This window comes from Hermetia illucens, chromosome 2, assembly GCF_905115235.1.
Source record: "Hermetia illucens chromosome 2, iHerIll2.2.curated.20191125, whole genome shotgun sequence".
Lineage (NCBI taxonomy): Eukaryota > Metazoa > Arthropoda > Insecta > Diptera > Stratiomyidae > Hermetia > Hermetia illucens.
Genome location: NC_051850.1, coordinates 97,899,538 through 97,916,245, shown reverse-complemented (window position 1 = coordinate 97,916,245; position 16,708 = coordinate 97,899,538). Strand labels below are relative to the sequence as shown.

At 41.7% G+C, this 16,708-nt stretch overlaps 1 protein-coding gene across 1 annotated transcript; it reads left to right on the top strand.

Moving 5' to 3' along the window:
* The first annotated feature begins 8,437 nt into the window (after positions 1–8,437).
* On the top strand, positions 8,438–10,732 carry LOC119650285 (beta-1,3-glucan-binding protein-like). Its single transcript, XM_038052912.1, has one exon. It carries the CDS (start codon positions 8,465–8,467, stop codon positions 10,634–10,636), a length of 2,172 nt encoding a protein of 723 aa, XP_037908840.1. The 5' UTR covers positions 8,438–8,464; the 3' UTR covers positions 10,637–10,732.
* Positions 10,733–16,708: the final 5,976 nt, after the last annotated feature.

Sequence of the window (16,708 nt, the reverse complement as noted above, 5' to 3'; positions counted from 1 at the left end):
GGATACCGAATTCTCTCATGGCCGTGTATAGTTTTACCCTGGCTATGCTATCATAGGCGGCTTTAAAGTCGATGAACAGATGGTGCAACTGTTGTCCATATTCCAGCAGTTTTTCCACCGCTTCCCGCAGAGAGAAAATCTGATCTGTTGCTGATTTGGCTGGAGTGAAGTCTTTTTGGTATGGGCCAATGATGTTCTGGGCGTATGGGGCTATTCGGCCTAGGAAGATACCGGAGAATATTTTATAGATGGTACTCAGCAACGCGATACCTCTATAATTGCTGCACTGTGTGATATCTCCCTTTTTATGTATGAGACAGATAATGCCTCGTTGCCAATCGTCAGGGATTGATTCGCTGTCCCATACCTTGAGCACAAGTTGATGAACCACTTGGTGTAACTGGTCGCCTCCATATTTAACCAATTCGGCTGTAATTCCATCGGCTCCTGGCGACCTATGATTTTTTAGCCGATGAATTCCACGGACTGTTTCTCCTAAACTTGGTGGTGGCAGTATTTGTCCGTCGTCTTCAGTTGGCGGGACCTCCAACTCGCCGATGTTCTGGTTGTTCAGTAGCTCATCAAAGTACTCAACCCATCGCTCTAATATTCCCATTCTGTCGGAAATCAGATTTCCCTCTTTGTCTCGGCAGGATGAGCATCGAGGTGTATAAGGCTTCATCCTGCTGACTTGTTGGTAAAACTTCCGCGCCTGGTGCGGTTGCTCCCTGTACTTTTTTAGTTCACAGACTTGTTGGTTCTCCCAGGCTTCCTCCTATACTGATTCCTTTCCATAAAGCTCGATTTCTTCGAAGAGGCTCCGTCACCTGATTCGCATTATAAAAGTCTATCAATTAAAAAGTTGCAACGATACGCACCAGGTACTTCGGCCCGCCTATGTTGATTTAGCTGTTGGTAACGACGCAACCAATCCGGACTTGGCTGGCAGTGATAGCTCTTTTCAACGCTACAAGGGTTAGACTTATTAACGCAGCTCGTGTGCCGCTATATGCTTTCGTTAGCCGTAGAATATCTTCTTCCTGCACTGACTGTATTCTTAGCTGGGATCGTAAGACTTAGAAAGTTTCCTCCTTGGTAGTAATTTCGTCTAACTCCTTATACTCAATAACTACGCGGTTTTTAAGTTTATTTCTGCCGAATCTCCCACTCGATTCTTCTCTGCAAGTCTTCTGACTTGTTTTCGCCCGCCTCAAATTCTAGCAATATTATTATTCTGTTAAGGGAAAGTCGCACCGCGTCCTTGAAGAACTATTGTGCCCCTTTTACTGGTTATAGTGTACCTGTTGATCATAGTATCTCAAGCAGGCCTGTAACCGTTAGGAACTTTAGTATGTTCCCTACTTCCAGAAGTTTCAGCTTTGCATCTGGTATTAAGTGTTCTCCCAGATGTATCGACCTACTTTGCACAAGTGCCGGACACTGTCCCAGGACGTGCATAGAGGTTTCGTCCTCCTCCTCACAGAACCTGCAGGCAGTGTCCGTAGATATCCCTAGCTTCCCTAGGTGATAGTTCAGCCGACAATGACCAGTGAGAATTCCCACTATGATTCGGAGGTTCTTTTTGGTGAGGTTTAAGCAATCCTTTGTGCGCATGGGTTCGTATCCCCCAATAAGCACCCTGGACTGCTCCATCCCTGGTAGACCCGCCCAATATAGTTCCCTCAACCGTTTCTCTTCGTTTCTTAGATTCATAGCCATGAAACCGTTTCCGATTCCACAGAAGGGTTCTGGCCCATGTAAAGGCATCCCTGCTCCAACCCAGCATGGCGTGGAACCCAAAGTATCCAGACCTTGTTGGACGAACCGTCAGTGTACCAAGTAATCAGTTGCTGGTTTAAGCCGTATGTCGCAGCCACGCTCTCCCAGTCTGCCTTGTTACTCCAACGTGTTTCAAACTTCTTATCGAAGTGAAACCTCGTTGTCATGTTGTCCCTCGGTATCAGTAATTCGGGATACCGCCTAGAAAGGATATCAATCTTCCTTCGATTTAGGCAGCTCCCCGCCTCACTCATACTACCGGCCATCCTGAATATTGATCTCCTTGCCTGCATCTATTTGTGCAGAGAGGGGTTAATCCCAGAAGGACCTCCAGCGATGCCGTTGGGTATGTCCTCATTGCCCCACTGATACAGACGCAAGCCAGCCTTTGGAGCTTATGTAATTCCCTGGCTTGTGTGCTGAGTTGGGTTCTTTCTGCCCAGATTACCGCTCCATAGGTAATCATTGGCCTTACTATTGCAGTATATATCCAAAGTAGTATCTTCGGGCTGCAACCCCATTTTTTTCCTGCTATGGATCTGCAAGTCATCAGAGCCCTTGTGGCTTTTCGACAAGTGTTTCCGACATGTGTCTTCCAGAGTAATTTTTGGTCTAGCGTGATTCCCAAATATTTTACCTCTGTTTCTCGTTTCACCTCCATATCATGTAATGTTATGGCTTTCAGGTGATCTAGCTTACGCCTCCTAGTGAATGGTACTATGGTTGTTTTGGTTGGGTTGATCCGCAGTCCCACCTTCCTGCACCAGGCACTAGTAACCCTTAATCCAGATTGGATTCTATCACATAGGGTATCTTCATATTTGCCCCTACAGATTATAACAATGTCGTCCGCGTAGCCCTGCACTTGTATTCCAGTATTAGTTAACACGTCCAGGAGTTCATCCACTACCATACTCCACATCAGCGGCGATAGTACTCCACCCTGTTGACAGCCTTGAGTGGTGTTCATGATAATAGAATTTGTACCTGTTTGTTCCTCCATTTGTCTGCTTTCTAGCATTTTGCCCATCCAGAGTGCCAGGGTGTCTCCCACTCCTTTGCGGCTCAGGGCATCCTGTATCTCTGTGTGTGATGTGTTTTCGAATGCTCCTTCGATATCGAAAAACGCGCACACTGCAATTTCTTTTGTTTCTATAGCCTCCCGTAGTACCTCTGTCAGCTGATACAGAGCAGTTTCAGCTGACCTTCCTGCCCGGTAAGCGTGTTGACAGTGATGTAAGGGATTACGCTTTAGAACGTTAGTTCTAATATAGTTGTCTATGACCTTCTCCACCGTTTTGAGTACGAACGATGTCAGGCAGATTGGTCTGAAAGATTTAGGGTGAAAAGGATCCTTTTTACCCGCTTTTGGAATAAAGACCACTTTTGCCCGTCTCCATGCCCTTGGTATGTAACCCAGTGCTATGCTCCCCCTTACCACCCTCAGAAGAGACTCTAAGATAATTCCTAGGCCTCTCTGGATAAGTGCTGGGAAAATGCCATCTACTCCGGGAGATTTCATTGGTTGAAAAGTTCCCACTGCCCATCTTAGCCTAGCTTCTGAGCATACCTTTTTTGCTAGTTTCCAGCTCTTTTTCCTTCCCTTTTTATTCGTTGTTGGGGTGTCAGGCAGATTATGGTCGCCTGCCGCCGAGGGGTAGGACCCCGGGAAATGAGTTCTGAGAAGCAGGTGTACCCTGTCCTCCTCATTCTCGGTGAATGTCCCATCTTCCTTTTTCAAGCAGACAGAGGATATTCCCCCGTCTTTGGCTACAGCCTTGTACAGCCTGGTTGCTTCTGTGATCTGTTCAATCCCTTCACAGAATTCCCTAAAGCTGTTCCGTTTTGCTTCCCTGATGGCGTTGCTATACGCAGTCAGTGCATTTTTATACCTCCGCCAGTCCCCGGTTCGTTTTGCCCGGTTAAAGAGATTTCGTACCTCCGTTCTCATTCTGGCTAAGTTCCTGTTCTACCATGGTACATCCCTTGTTGACTTGACTGTCTTGGCCGGACAGCTGGCCTCATATGCGTCAATGACGATTGAGGTTGAGGTCTTTCACCACCGTTTCTAATTCTAATTCGCTCCTGATGTCACGGCCCCCTTGAAGGTGGGCAATGTTGTTGCTGAGGTGCATTGTGTAGGATTCCCAATCCGTTCTCTTGGGATTCCTTATTATTCTTTTTATTTCGGAGTTACCCTCAATGTCGAATCTGATTATCCTGTGATCAGACATTGAGGGTTCATCCGACAACCTCCAATTCCTGACCATCCCATTCATTAGGATATTTCCTAGAGTTATGTCTAGTACCTCTTGTCTGGTGCTGGTCACAAATGTTGGAGTGTTCCCTACGTTGTATATTTCCAACTTATTACTAAGAATAAATTCGAGAAGGTACTCACCTCTACGATTAGTGTCACTGCTTCCCCACACTTCGTGGTGGGCGTTAGCATCGCAGCCGAGAAGAAGTGGTAACGCCCTCTCCTCGCAATACGCCGTCAGCTTTGCGACTTGTTCCGGTGGAGCCCGGCTCTCGTCTCCTGGGAAGTATCCCGATGCTACAACTACCTCTCGAGTGCCCCTCCTGGCTTCCAATGAGACTTGGATCGCCACAAGGTCCCCGGTTAAGAACTCTGAAAGACATATGTATTTTAAATTACGTTTGAGAATTATGCAAGCTCTTGGTTTTTCACAAGAGGAGTCCCAAATTACCTAGGAGTCCTAGGTCTAGGTCGTCCAGCTTCTGCTCTTCACTGGGCAGCAGGTCTATTTCCCTGGTTGATCCAGTTCTTTCCGCCTCTATGACTTCCGCGACTTCTTCAGGGACCTCGGTAAGTTTTCCACCCGATGCCTCCTCCGAGGTGTCTTCCCTTGGCTTTTCCTTGTGCACATGCACGGGTATGTTGCCAAATCGGTAGTTAATATGACAACTCCGTCGTTTAATTGCCTCCAGGGATCGGTCGTCTACCCTGATCGTGAGGAGTTTACCCTTGCCCTCCACCTTGCTTCTGAAGACTCTCCATAGTCGAGTACGGAGATCTTCATTCTGAGCAGTTAGGAGTCTAATAAGGTCTTCCGTTTCTATTGCCGCGGCCTTTGGCAGAAAAACCGTCACCATGTGGGCTCCTGGTATATCATCCCCAGCACATGTTGACAGTTCCACCCTTTCCCAGCCTGGCAATCTAGGAACTATGGTTCTAACCCATTCTGCGGCGCCTTCCGTCGTGCAGTCCACCAGTATAAGGCCTGGTCGAAAGCGTATCCCGGTGAACACCAGTTTCGACGTCCAACCCTTGATCATCTGCTTGACGACAAGTTGCTCGATGATTTCCTGTTCCTCCCGAGTGAGTATTTGCTCGGGAAACCTTTTTGGCAGTATGGCCAGTCGAATGCCCTTAACCGCACTAGCATAGCTAATGCCGGGCTTCCTGGGTCCTGCCTTCACTCCTGGCCTGCCCGGGTTTTCTCCTCCCGTGGGTTCAGGTCTGGGTTTTTTGGGAGCATTCCCTTCATGCGGGCTGATCTCTGCTGCTCCCCGCTTTCTCGGCTCCGGTAGAGATGGCTTAGGTCTGTCCTGAGCCTTCTTAAGGGCCTCTTCTGGTTTCAGGCCTTCCTTCTGATAGCGCAGGTACCATTTAACCCCGGCGCCACTGAGACCTGTCTCCTTCCGGACGTCTGTTATATTTATCTCAGACGTGCTTTTGCTGGTCCCTGCTCTTTGAGCAGTGGTGTTCGTTGGCTGTAGTCCACGCAGTATACCAATGCTCACCTTGGATCCACTGCTTGACGTCCCAACTTCTCCCTTCTTGGGTGTAGTCACCTGACTTTCAGTAATTCGGAGACGTGCCTCCGGCTGATTAACCAGTTTTGGTGCGGTACGGGGCCCCGCTTTTTTAGTTTTTGTTTTCTTTTCTAGCTTTGTACTCATTTGATTCCCACGAGTATGGGGGTTAAGAGGTCCGCCGTGCCATAATCCCCCGTAACACGGTAAGGCCTAACTTACTCACTGAGGCGACCAGGTATCAGTGAGGCTCCGTTCGAATACAGTCAGTTACCCCCGACTGCAAACTATCCAATGGGCACGGTTCGCATGACACCCTGGATTGGGGGAGGTGTTTTTCGACTCCCCAGTCTAGATCCGTAGCGTTTTGTTAATAGTAGGGTCACCTCGTACAGGGTGTGGCTATCACCACTCACTAACGGTCTTGGTAGACGAGAGGCTTGGTCCCTGAAAAGGCACACACCGTCCCAGAAGAGAGACAACTCATCCTTAGAGAGAGATAGGTTGGCCTCAGGGAGCTATGTTCCGCATCAGTCCTGCAGTGCACTGCTTGACCCCAATTCTAGCAATAAGTCGCCCTTCTGTGTTCATCTTATGCAGTTCAAACATTAACCCAGCTCTGCCAAAGAAGTGTCGGTTTTGAGCTTGCGCAGAATGCCTGAGTAGGTAAGTCCATTTTTTTCGTTATTGTTAGCGCATCGGGCCGGCCTCTTCTCCACCTTAACCGGAGTGGAACCTTGAATGCATACTCGCTTCTGGATACCTTCACCGAAGAACGCTGGCTAATTTTGTCACCATCATCAGCCTCTGCTGTCGGGGATCGTATTACCTTGTTACTCTTTTTAAATTGGTCACTTCAACTATTTACCACCGGAATCTTCTCGCCGACACCCTTGGTAGTAAAAAGCAGGTTAGATGTCGCGTTACCATCCGACATTTTGACAGACGTATCTATAAACCAAGCCTATTCCCTTACTGCGTACGCTGCATCCCATAGTGTTTGCAGAAACAACTGCCTATTATTTTAAATTTCTGTTATAATTTGTTGTTTATAATTTATTTTCGTTATGAGTGGGGTTCAAACGTTAGCGTCAGTTATCCTCCTACTGTACAATCAAAACCTATATTTAAAATTGTTCATAAAAAGCCCGATCTAATTTGGACTGGAACCCTAGCAAGTCACAAAAACTCGCGCTCACACCGCGCCAACTAGACCACTTTCTTGTTCTCTCAAATACACACTAGTCTAGTTCACAGCCGCCGGCGAATTCAACAAACGGAACGTCGATGGCCAGGTCAGTATGGAGAGGCAACACAGGAATTGAAAGAAGGTGATTATTGCTGTGTAAATTGTTATTTTTCTAAACGCACTCAACTCATTTTACACAACCGCTTTTCACATTCTCTCTATTCGCACCGATTTTAATTGTTTTTAAGTCGCCGCCTGTCTAGCCGTTTCTCTATCTGTCTGTCACATCCGATTTACTCGCAAACGGCTTCGTCGGTTATCACGAAGTTTGCCGAGAACATGTGGGCTGTGTGCCCCTTTGTACGCAGCGAGTGGCATCATTTTGCATTGGGATTACGGGAGACTCCCCTTGTATACGAAAGGGAGGTGCAAATTTTTCTTTCACAAAATATAGTCATGGGATATCAAATGAAAAGACTCGATTAGTATTTTTCGAAAGTGATCTTATTTATGACATTAGGTGAAATACAGGCGAGTGAGGACTCGAAATGTGTGCCTCGAAAAGCGAAACAGGTCTCGTTTTCAATACCTATCGAACTGGCAAATCTGAAAAAATCATAATGATGCATCTAAACAAAATCTAGGCATGAAAAGACATCCCGTTTCAATAGCCGCATATATAAAGACAATAATAGTGTTACCAAACTTTAGAAATTTACCCGAAAACCCCTTTTAAGTTCATCCTGGGAGTAGAATTTGATAGCAGTATAGGCGAAATAATGATAATATAAAAATGATAATATAGGACATATTTCTGGAAAGTTTGAATGCAATCTAACTATTATCAACAAAGCTACAGAAGTCAAAGTTTTACATTTCACGTAAATTTATTGCTCTCTAAGCTATGTGTGACGTCATCACCATATCAAATGAGCTTATATGTATGAATATGTATGTGCTAATGAAGTTGTCGGGTAGTGTACAATAAGATCGTCATGTGCATACGTTAGTACCAGCCGTAACAGTTGGGCTGAAAAACTCTTAGGCTAACATAGAAAGAAAAGTTGGTACCAGCGGTATTTAATTTACATATTTATATCTTGGAGTCTGGAAATATATGAACGAATATTTTACATTCTCAATTATGAAGGAATGTAAAAACGTTCACTTAGGATGAACACAAAACCTTTATACTCGAAGCGCTGAGCTTCTAGGATTCCGATTTGTTATTCGATTACATGAGGAATCACACTAGACCCAAAAACTGTAGTCATGTTGTTTGATTTTTGAAGGAATTGTTCTTAACACAAAAGTCTGTAAACGACAAGCCGCGTAGCGGATGAAGCACAACTATGAATACAAATCTTCATAACGTATCTGGGATACAAGGCACAAAATACAGAACCTAATTTTCAATCAACTTAGCCACGAGACGTTATTTCCAGCCTCAAAGTGTACATAAGAAATTGTAAAATATATTATTTTTCATTTGAATTAATTCATTTTATTTATCAAACTCTTAGTGTGGACCAGATGAAAACTGGGTGCGATAACCATGGAACCCTCACAAAGATCATTGATTTACTTGTGACGTTCTAACTCTTGCAGCCTGCAAATAATGAATCTCTGGAATGCCATGTGTATATTCTAATCTACCAGAAAATGAATTTAGTATTCGGTTATCATTTGTAGACGCGAGTTCGCTGATTAGACACAATGGTCCCTAAGCTTTTCATCACTGGCATAACTTTATTTGTAATTTTTATTCTGAATTTTAACGGTGTTAAATCGCAACAAAGGTTTCTAAGTGCCCCAGTATTTGGAAAAGTTGGAGAATTTGAAGTGTTTTGCCCAAGCAGTTTCCGGATAACAATTCCATCGAAAATTGATACCACTTTTGCAACTTTCGAATGTACGCACTTCAGTCAAGCCTATAAGCAATCGTTTACGTGGTTTGCAGATATGCGTCCAAAAAATGGTTTACTCACATTTGAGAACAGCAGCACAGCTAATATTAACATCGGAGATGTGATTTTCTTGAACATAAGTTTAACTGCGTTTGGAGAGCGAATGGACTACACATGGGGAAAAAGCATTGTAGGTGGTGAAAATGCTAAACCGGTAGCCGAATGTATGCCATGGACACAAGTCCTACTAAAAATTGTGGAGCCAAGTTCTGCGAAGTTTGTTTCCGAAACTATACAATTGGGTGTGTTTAAACAAAAAGGGTTCGAACTATCACTTCCTGCAGGAAATGATATCAAGTTCATGACCTTCGAAGGAAATCTATACGACGAGAATGGTGTATTTCTAATTGATACGTGGATTGCAGATGATGTGCGTCCACAAAATGGTCGACTAAAATACACAAACTGTACATCAAATATTGAGATCGGAAATAAGTTCAAATTCGAAATAAACCTTAGAACATTTGGTCAGACACAGCGTTATATGACTGGAATATTTGTTGTGTTTGATTACATTCCCGATACTAGGGCTGAATGTAGGCCATCGGTCGCACCCCAGATGAAGCAATCGGGTCTTGAATCGGTAAAAGTGGATGTGTTTTACCCAAGTGGTTTCCAGGTATCAATTCCTGCAGGAAAGGATATCACCTCCATGACTTTCAATGGCAGACTCAACCAAGAATTAGATAATTTTGGAGCCAGTCAATGGGTTGCATACGATATACGCCCTAAAAATGGTCAACTAACGTTTCAAGACAACACATCAAACCTCAGAATTGGAGATGTAATCTACTACCGAATAACTGTCACTGCATTTGAACAGAGACAACAATACCCGGATGGAGTACACATAGTGACGGGTTACATTAACAAAGTGGGACACAGGAGTATTTGGCGGCCTCCACCGACGGACGACACGAGTGCTGAATGTAAGCCATCGATAACGGCCGTGAATGGTATTCAACAGAAGTGCGCGGAACGTCTAATATTTTATGAAGAATTCTCAGGGAATCGAATCGATACCTCCAAATGGACTCCACAAGAACGGTTTGCTGGTCAACCTAACTTTGAATTTGTTACATATTTAAGGCACCAAGATGTAATTTACGTCAACCGAGACCATCTTTCCATAGAGCCGAAACCCATAACAGATATTTATGGAGATACTATTTTCGACTCCAATCTCACGCTCAATCTTCAAGCAGATTGCACTGGAGAACTAGAGACAAGTGATTGTATTAGGAGAAATGCTGTTGATATAGTACCTCCAATAGCGTCAGGTCAAATTACAACAAAAGGATACTTCAGCTTTTCGTATGGTTCTGTTCAAATTAGGGCTAAGCTTCCCGATATTCCTTGGTCCTTCGTGCAATTCTTTCTAGAACCTACAGATAATGCATATGGCAAATACAACTTCAGTTCTGGACAAATGCGAGTGGCATTTGTTACTGGATTGGATACATGCACCCTTTCAGGTGGCATTATTTCGAAAGGTAGCAGCGCGTTCCGAAACCAGTTTACATGCCAGAAATCATGCAGTAATAATCGAAAATGGAGTTCCGATTATCATATTTACGGTTTAAAATGGACCCCAACCTCCGTCACTCTGTCCGTAAATGGAGAGCAATATTGTAATATAGATCCAATAAGGAAGTCCTTCTTCAACCAGTCCCTCAGAATGATGAATTTCTCCTCAGCATTCCGCCGACCAGCGACGGAGATGGCACCATTCGATCGACCATTTCATCTAACGATTGGTCTAGGAATTGGCGGACATATCGAGTTTGACGACGGACTACCAGATAAACCATGGTATAACCTTGATCCACGAAGCATGCGTAGGTTTTGGCGTCACTTTAAAAACAGGACTTACCCTAGAGGAAAATTGGAAGTTGATTACATTAAAGTCTTCACTGTATAGATAACTAAGTGTTACTCGTGCCTTCGATCGCTAAGTTTATTGCAATGACGTAATATATTTTATATGAGTATCCGGAATATGTTAAAATGGCACTTGAGACAAGAAAATGCTTTTGTTTTAATTCCGTTTATTGAAGGGGTTTCGGATATGCAACATTTCTCGGTTTTTCCGTTCGGTGCACACGTTTCCGAAACATGAGCCAAATACGAATAACTTTCTAACTGGAAGTTTTTTCCATATATATAACCCACTTGTGGGAACTATCCCTGCCCTTTGTTGATGGCGATTGCAAATGTGAATCATCCCAAAAATTGTAAGCGTTTGAACTCATACGGCGGATGTGTCAAAATTATTGCGATTCTTAGCAGCACAGGAAACTGCTGGTTCTTGCGTTTACAACTTAATATATTTGTCACCGTCTCGTTGTTTGAAAAGCTTATATTATTGCAGGATATATTGAAGCTATGATATGATCTCCTATGCATGCAATGGACTGCATCATTTCATGTTGGGTTAAAAGAGCAACTTCATATACAATCAAGCAATTGAAAGGTTTGACAGTTAATGCAACCCACTTTGAAGTCAAATATCTCGGAAGTCAGTTAATATTTTTAAATAACCTATTGGAGAAAATAGATGCATTTGTATGTACATTTTCCACCGTTATTACTATATAATTAATTTTATTTTAAACAGAAAAGGAGCGATTAGACAGAAAAATTAGTGTTGTGCGAACCCAAAAAAACTTGGACACTTCAAATTTAATACAAAAGAACAAATTTATAATAGCAGCAGAGTAGATTATTATTTTGTGTAGCGACCATTAGGTTTTCAAGTTACGAGAGGTATTCTTTTCTTTAATCCTATAACCTTGTCGGTGACTTCTGCAGAAATAAACCTCCAGATATCCTTTATATGATTCTCCAAGTCCTTTTTGCCTTTTACCTCTCTTTCGCGTAGCTCCTATTCGACGTGAATGACCACGAGTCCTTTTGACATTAAAGGGGATCTATTCCTTAACTACCCTGACTGTGTATTTTGGATCATTGTAATGATCTAACATTATATCAGGTGGCAAACCTAATATAGCAACCGTAGTTAGTATGTACTGGTTTGGTATGTCAACTAAATCTATTTTAGTGACGTTTTCTTGGATTATATGCAATAATGCTCGTCCTGGACGCCATAGCACCTCAGATTATGATGCTGCCACACCGCCGTGCTTAACTGTTGGTTCGATATTAGGATCTCCTAAGGCAGTGAGCACCCTTCTCCACACCAATTGCAGGCCCAAAACTGTTGAATTTAGATTCGTCGCAAAAAATAACGATTTTCCACAGCTTCTGTCTTATTAACAAACTCTCGAACATATTCAACTTTGTGTAGAACAAAACCTTATTAAAATCGATTCACTGTCTGTCTGTCTGTCACACGCATTTTTCTCCAAAACGGCTTAACCGATCCGGACGAAATTTGGTGGACAGATGGGAATTATGAAATCTCACGCATACATCGAGTGGAATAAATTTAGAGTTTAAAGGAGGGTTTCCTAGACATGCAAAGGGGGGTTTCAGAAATTGTTTCACCAGATATAGTCGTGTAGGGTATCAAATGCTCAAAGGTCTCGATTTGTACTTTCCGAAACTGACATTACTTTTGGCGTAAATTGCTTGAGTAGGGAGTCAAAATGTACGCACTTAAAGTGAGACAGGACTCATTTTCGGAAACTACCCAACCTAAAAATCCAAAAAAAGCAGGGTGGTGCGTTAGATGAAATCTAGGCCTCAAAATATATCCCATTCCGATATCTGTTCAAATAAACTTGCTAATAGTATATTACCAACTTTTAGAAATTGACTCCCCTTAAGTTCATCCTAGGAATAGGCATAGAGGGCAGTATCGTGCATACGCATGCCAAGTTTCATGAAAATCCAACTATTAGTGTCAAAGTTATAGCAGTTCAAACTTGTCAATTTCGTGTGAATTAAAAGCATCCTAAGCCATACAAATAATATGATGACGTCATAATTAACGAGAATAATTGACATTCGAGTGAAATATTAAAGTTCCATTCATGAAGAATCTATTTCTCCCCGGCCCTTTTTTATATCCGGTGTCGGTCAAATTCTTCGCATTTGCTAATAATATTAAACTCAGAGTATGAAGCGTATGAGCTTGACTATTATCAATACAGGGCTTTCCATCAAATGATTCATTTAAATAGCTTCCTAAAAAATTAGAGACCAGTGGAATTTTTCGCTATGTGACACGGAGCTGTCATGCGCTCGCTACTCCTCACAACTTCTTTGTTTTCTTCGGCCGTTGTGCCGTTCACACGCGTGGTCGGCTCGTCGAGTTCGGTTTCGCCATGTTATTTTATCAAATGCCTGATCTGGATGTAATCGCGAGGCTTTTAAATCCCCATCCGGTGTATGCTGCCACCATTGTTTCGGCCGGCCTTTTGGCCGCTTACCATTGATCGAAGTCAGTTCAGACCAATATTGGCGAGTGAATTCTCGTTAGCGGGAATTACATAACCACACCATCGAAAACGCCTCTCGCAATGTTTCCACAATCTATGCAACCCTGTATCGATCACGGATATCCTCATTTTGGATGTAATTAAAACGTGTCACACCACTAATCCAATGGAACCTCTTAGTCCCCATTCCCGCAAAACGCCGTTCATTGTCTTTTATAGTCGGCCAACACTCAAAAGTGTAGAAATACGTCGATCACAAAGAACACCGGTTGTGGAATGCCACTTCATTCAGATTGCGTTAATGCGTGAAGCAGTTTCATTACGCAGTTCTCCATTGGCTGATAGCATTGACCCCAGACATTTAAATCGCTTAGTTCTGGGCAGGTCACGCCGCTGATAGAACTGAGCGATTTAAATATCTCAAGTCAATGCTATCGGCCAATGGAGAACTGCGTTATGCTCCTCACATAAGGAAACAAAAAACCTTTTATACCTGAAGCGTCAAGCTTCCGGTTTCCCGACTTGTTTCAATATTTCTTTGGAAAAGCAATGGCTTCTTCTTTGGAGCATAGGCCCTTAAAGTCCTAAAATTGCGAACGCTTTTAGGACGATCTATTACTACACCTGTGTGCCAAAATTGCTAAAATTTGCTATAGATACTGCAGTTGGCTTGGAGTTGTTCCTTATGCTGCGCAAGATCTGTCGTTTTTATTGCTCCGACTAGATTTTCACGGTTTAACCACCACCGGTTTTCCGACAAGCAGAGTCACTTTCGTCAAAGCTTTTTATTGCGTAATGAACAGTAAACTTTAGCTTTTTTGTTTTTGAGCTATTTTCTGAATGCTTTTATAATATTTAATGATCAGCGCATTGGAGTCGCAGGACAGCTGCTCATTGTTCATTTTCGACCCTTTAATGCACGATACTTGCAACGATTTAATGAATGTCGTATACGCCAGAGAGTCTAAAAGTTGTAAATACAACAAGAAACATAACGGTACCTCATTTGAGCAGCAATTGCGTTACACGTTGCGATAGAAAATGGTAACTTGAAGTGTCCAAGTTTTTTTGGCTGTAATAAAGGCTCACCTGTTTATTTTTCTATAATATTTCTGTCTAACATAAATTAATAATAATAATAACGATAGAAAGCACCCATAAAGAGTTATTATTTTTTCCTTTATAACTCATTTTAAAATATCATATGGTTTTTGAGATATAAAAAGTTAGGATGAATTTCTAATTTTATCAAATATATTTCCTGAACTGAGATGTCTCATCCTTTAATATTTTAAATTCTGGCTGTTCCCCATAACTGAATACCGTGACGTGAAAAATAGTTCACTTATCGCTTTAAGGGAAGAGATACCTGTGAACTGCCGAAAACAAGCCTATTTTCACTATTTTTTTTCTTACAGGAATGTTATATTTTAAATGTTTTAAATATTGTGATCTTAGTTAGGTATATGTAAATAAAACATTTCATTTTTGTTTCATTCTTGAAAAAAAAGCGGCAACATCGCGGTGGGAATACCTAATCGGTAAGAAACCTTAATTTTTATGCGGAAAAATTGATCATAAGCACGTATAGCTTCTACTTGAACTTAAAAATAAAATATTAAAAACTTTGTTAAAAATTTTAAACTTTAAACAGAAAGTACGAATTTTCAATGAAAATTGAGATTTTATTTTATGCCTCAAACAAGGTTCAGCTAAAAAGTACTAATTTACTTTTAGTAAGATCAAGAAAGTCCGGATAGCTGAGTGGTTAGAGCACAAGGCTGTCGCACGGAAGGTCGCGGTTCAAATCTCGCTGGTGGCAGTGGGATTTGTATCGTGATTTGACGTCGGATACCAGTCGGTTCAGCTGTGAATGAGTACCTGAGTCAAATCAGGGTAATAATCTCGGGTGAGCGCAATGCTGACCACACTGTAGTGTACCGTTGCGTCTTGAATGAAGTGCTCTAACACACTTCAAGGCCCTGATCCAATATGGATTATAGCGCCAACGATTATTATTATTATTATAAGATCAAGAAAGTAATTTTTCAGTTATCTTGCCGAGGTAAAACCACGCTAGAAATTTCTAGGAACTGATTTTTTTATTGACTAAAAAATACTTTGAACTTTTAAGAATTTCCCTCCTATTATGCCACGACTATTTTTTTCAATGGCCTTGGTATCTGTAAACACATTTTTTCTCTCGTAACATGATTTTATGTAATGGCATGCAACATAACTTGAACAGTTTTCTATATTTTTACTTGAAAAATTAACAGCATCTTCACAACATTTCAAAGAGAATGGCGTACGAAATTTGAAGTTTTTCCAAATTTTTAATGATCGGTCAAAGTCATTTTTTTGTTAAAAACCAAGCAGCCTTCATTGGCCAATTCTTTAAAAATTAATATATTTCAAATTCCGTACGTCATTCTCTAGGTATACTGATGTAGATTGATTTTTTTCTCCTGTTTACCTGCGTCCCGTAGAGCAAATCAAATTCGGGAGGCTTCAGGAAAATTTATGCAATGGCGCTATCTTCGCATATATCTTGACAAAAATTTACTGCAAAATAACGTACTTAAATACATAGGTAATGATCACCACACTTGTATGTTACCCCATACGTACGAAGAGCGCTTAGCCGCTATGCAGCTTGAGGCTGTCGGGAGCTAAAACTCGGATGCGCCCTCCGAATTCTCTCAGTCAAGACCGATTGACATGAAGTTTGGGATGTGGTGGAGGGTGGCATAAGAAACAAAAGTTATAAAGTGTCGAAGTGTCCCTCTCCGAGATGTAATTTTTTTTCGAAATAATCACAAAAATCGTCAATTCTAAGCAAAAAATGTTCAGTTAAAATTTTCGGACAAGTAGTAGAACCTTGAAAATAAGGTATGATAGAATTTATTGCGAGGGCTTAAAAACAAAGGATTCAGTTTAGTTTTAATTTATGTGAGGAAACTACGTTTATTGATTTTTCTTATCTAAAATTCAGGTAATTACATTATTTTGATCATAGCTCCGTTATTATATACTTTATACTTCATTGAATTCCATCATACCTCATTTTAAAATTCTTTTCAATCACTTTAAAAGAGCTTTAGATCGATTTTCACTAAAGTTACTAGTTTTGTGTTATATAACCTTGAAAATATTAATTTTTTTCAGACATTACGAATTTACCTTTGAAGAGCTATAATTCAGTCCGTATTGCACTACAGAAAAATAAAAAAAATCATTCTTTTTTGTATTTATTATGTTTTGTTTCTGCTTCTTATCATTTATACATAGAATGCATGATTTTCGAGTTATTTGCGAAAAACCGTTGAAAAACATACATTTTTCCGATGAAAAAAATATGAACATAAATAACACTTTCTATTAACACTTTTTGGGGGGGGGGGTATATACCCGGGGGAGGCGACGTTGTGTAAGTTTTGTTTCTTATCCAACCCTCTACCCCCACCCGAAATTTCATATCAATCGGAGTGAAAGAATTCGGAGGTTGAAAGCGTTGATGACTGGATTATTTATGTATAGTTGGGCGCTTGTACCCATCGCTGTACATTGTAGATCTATGCAGGTACTAC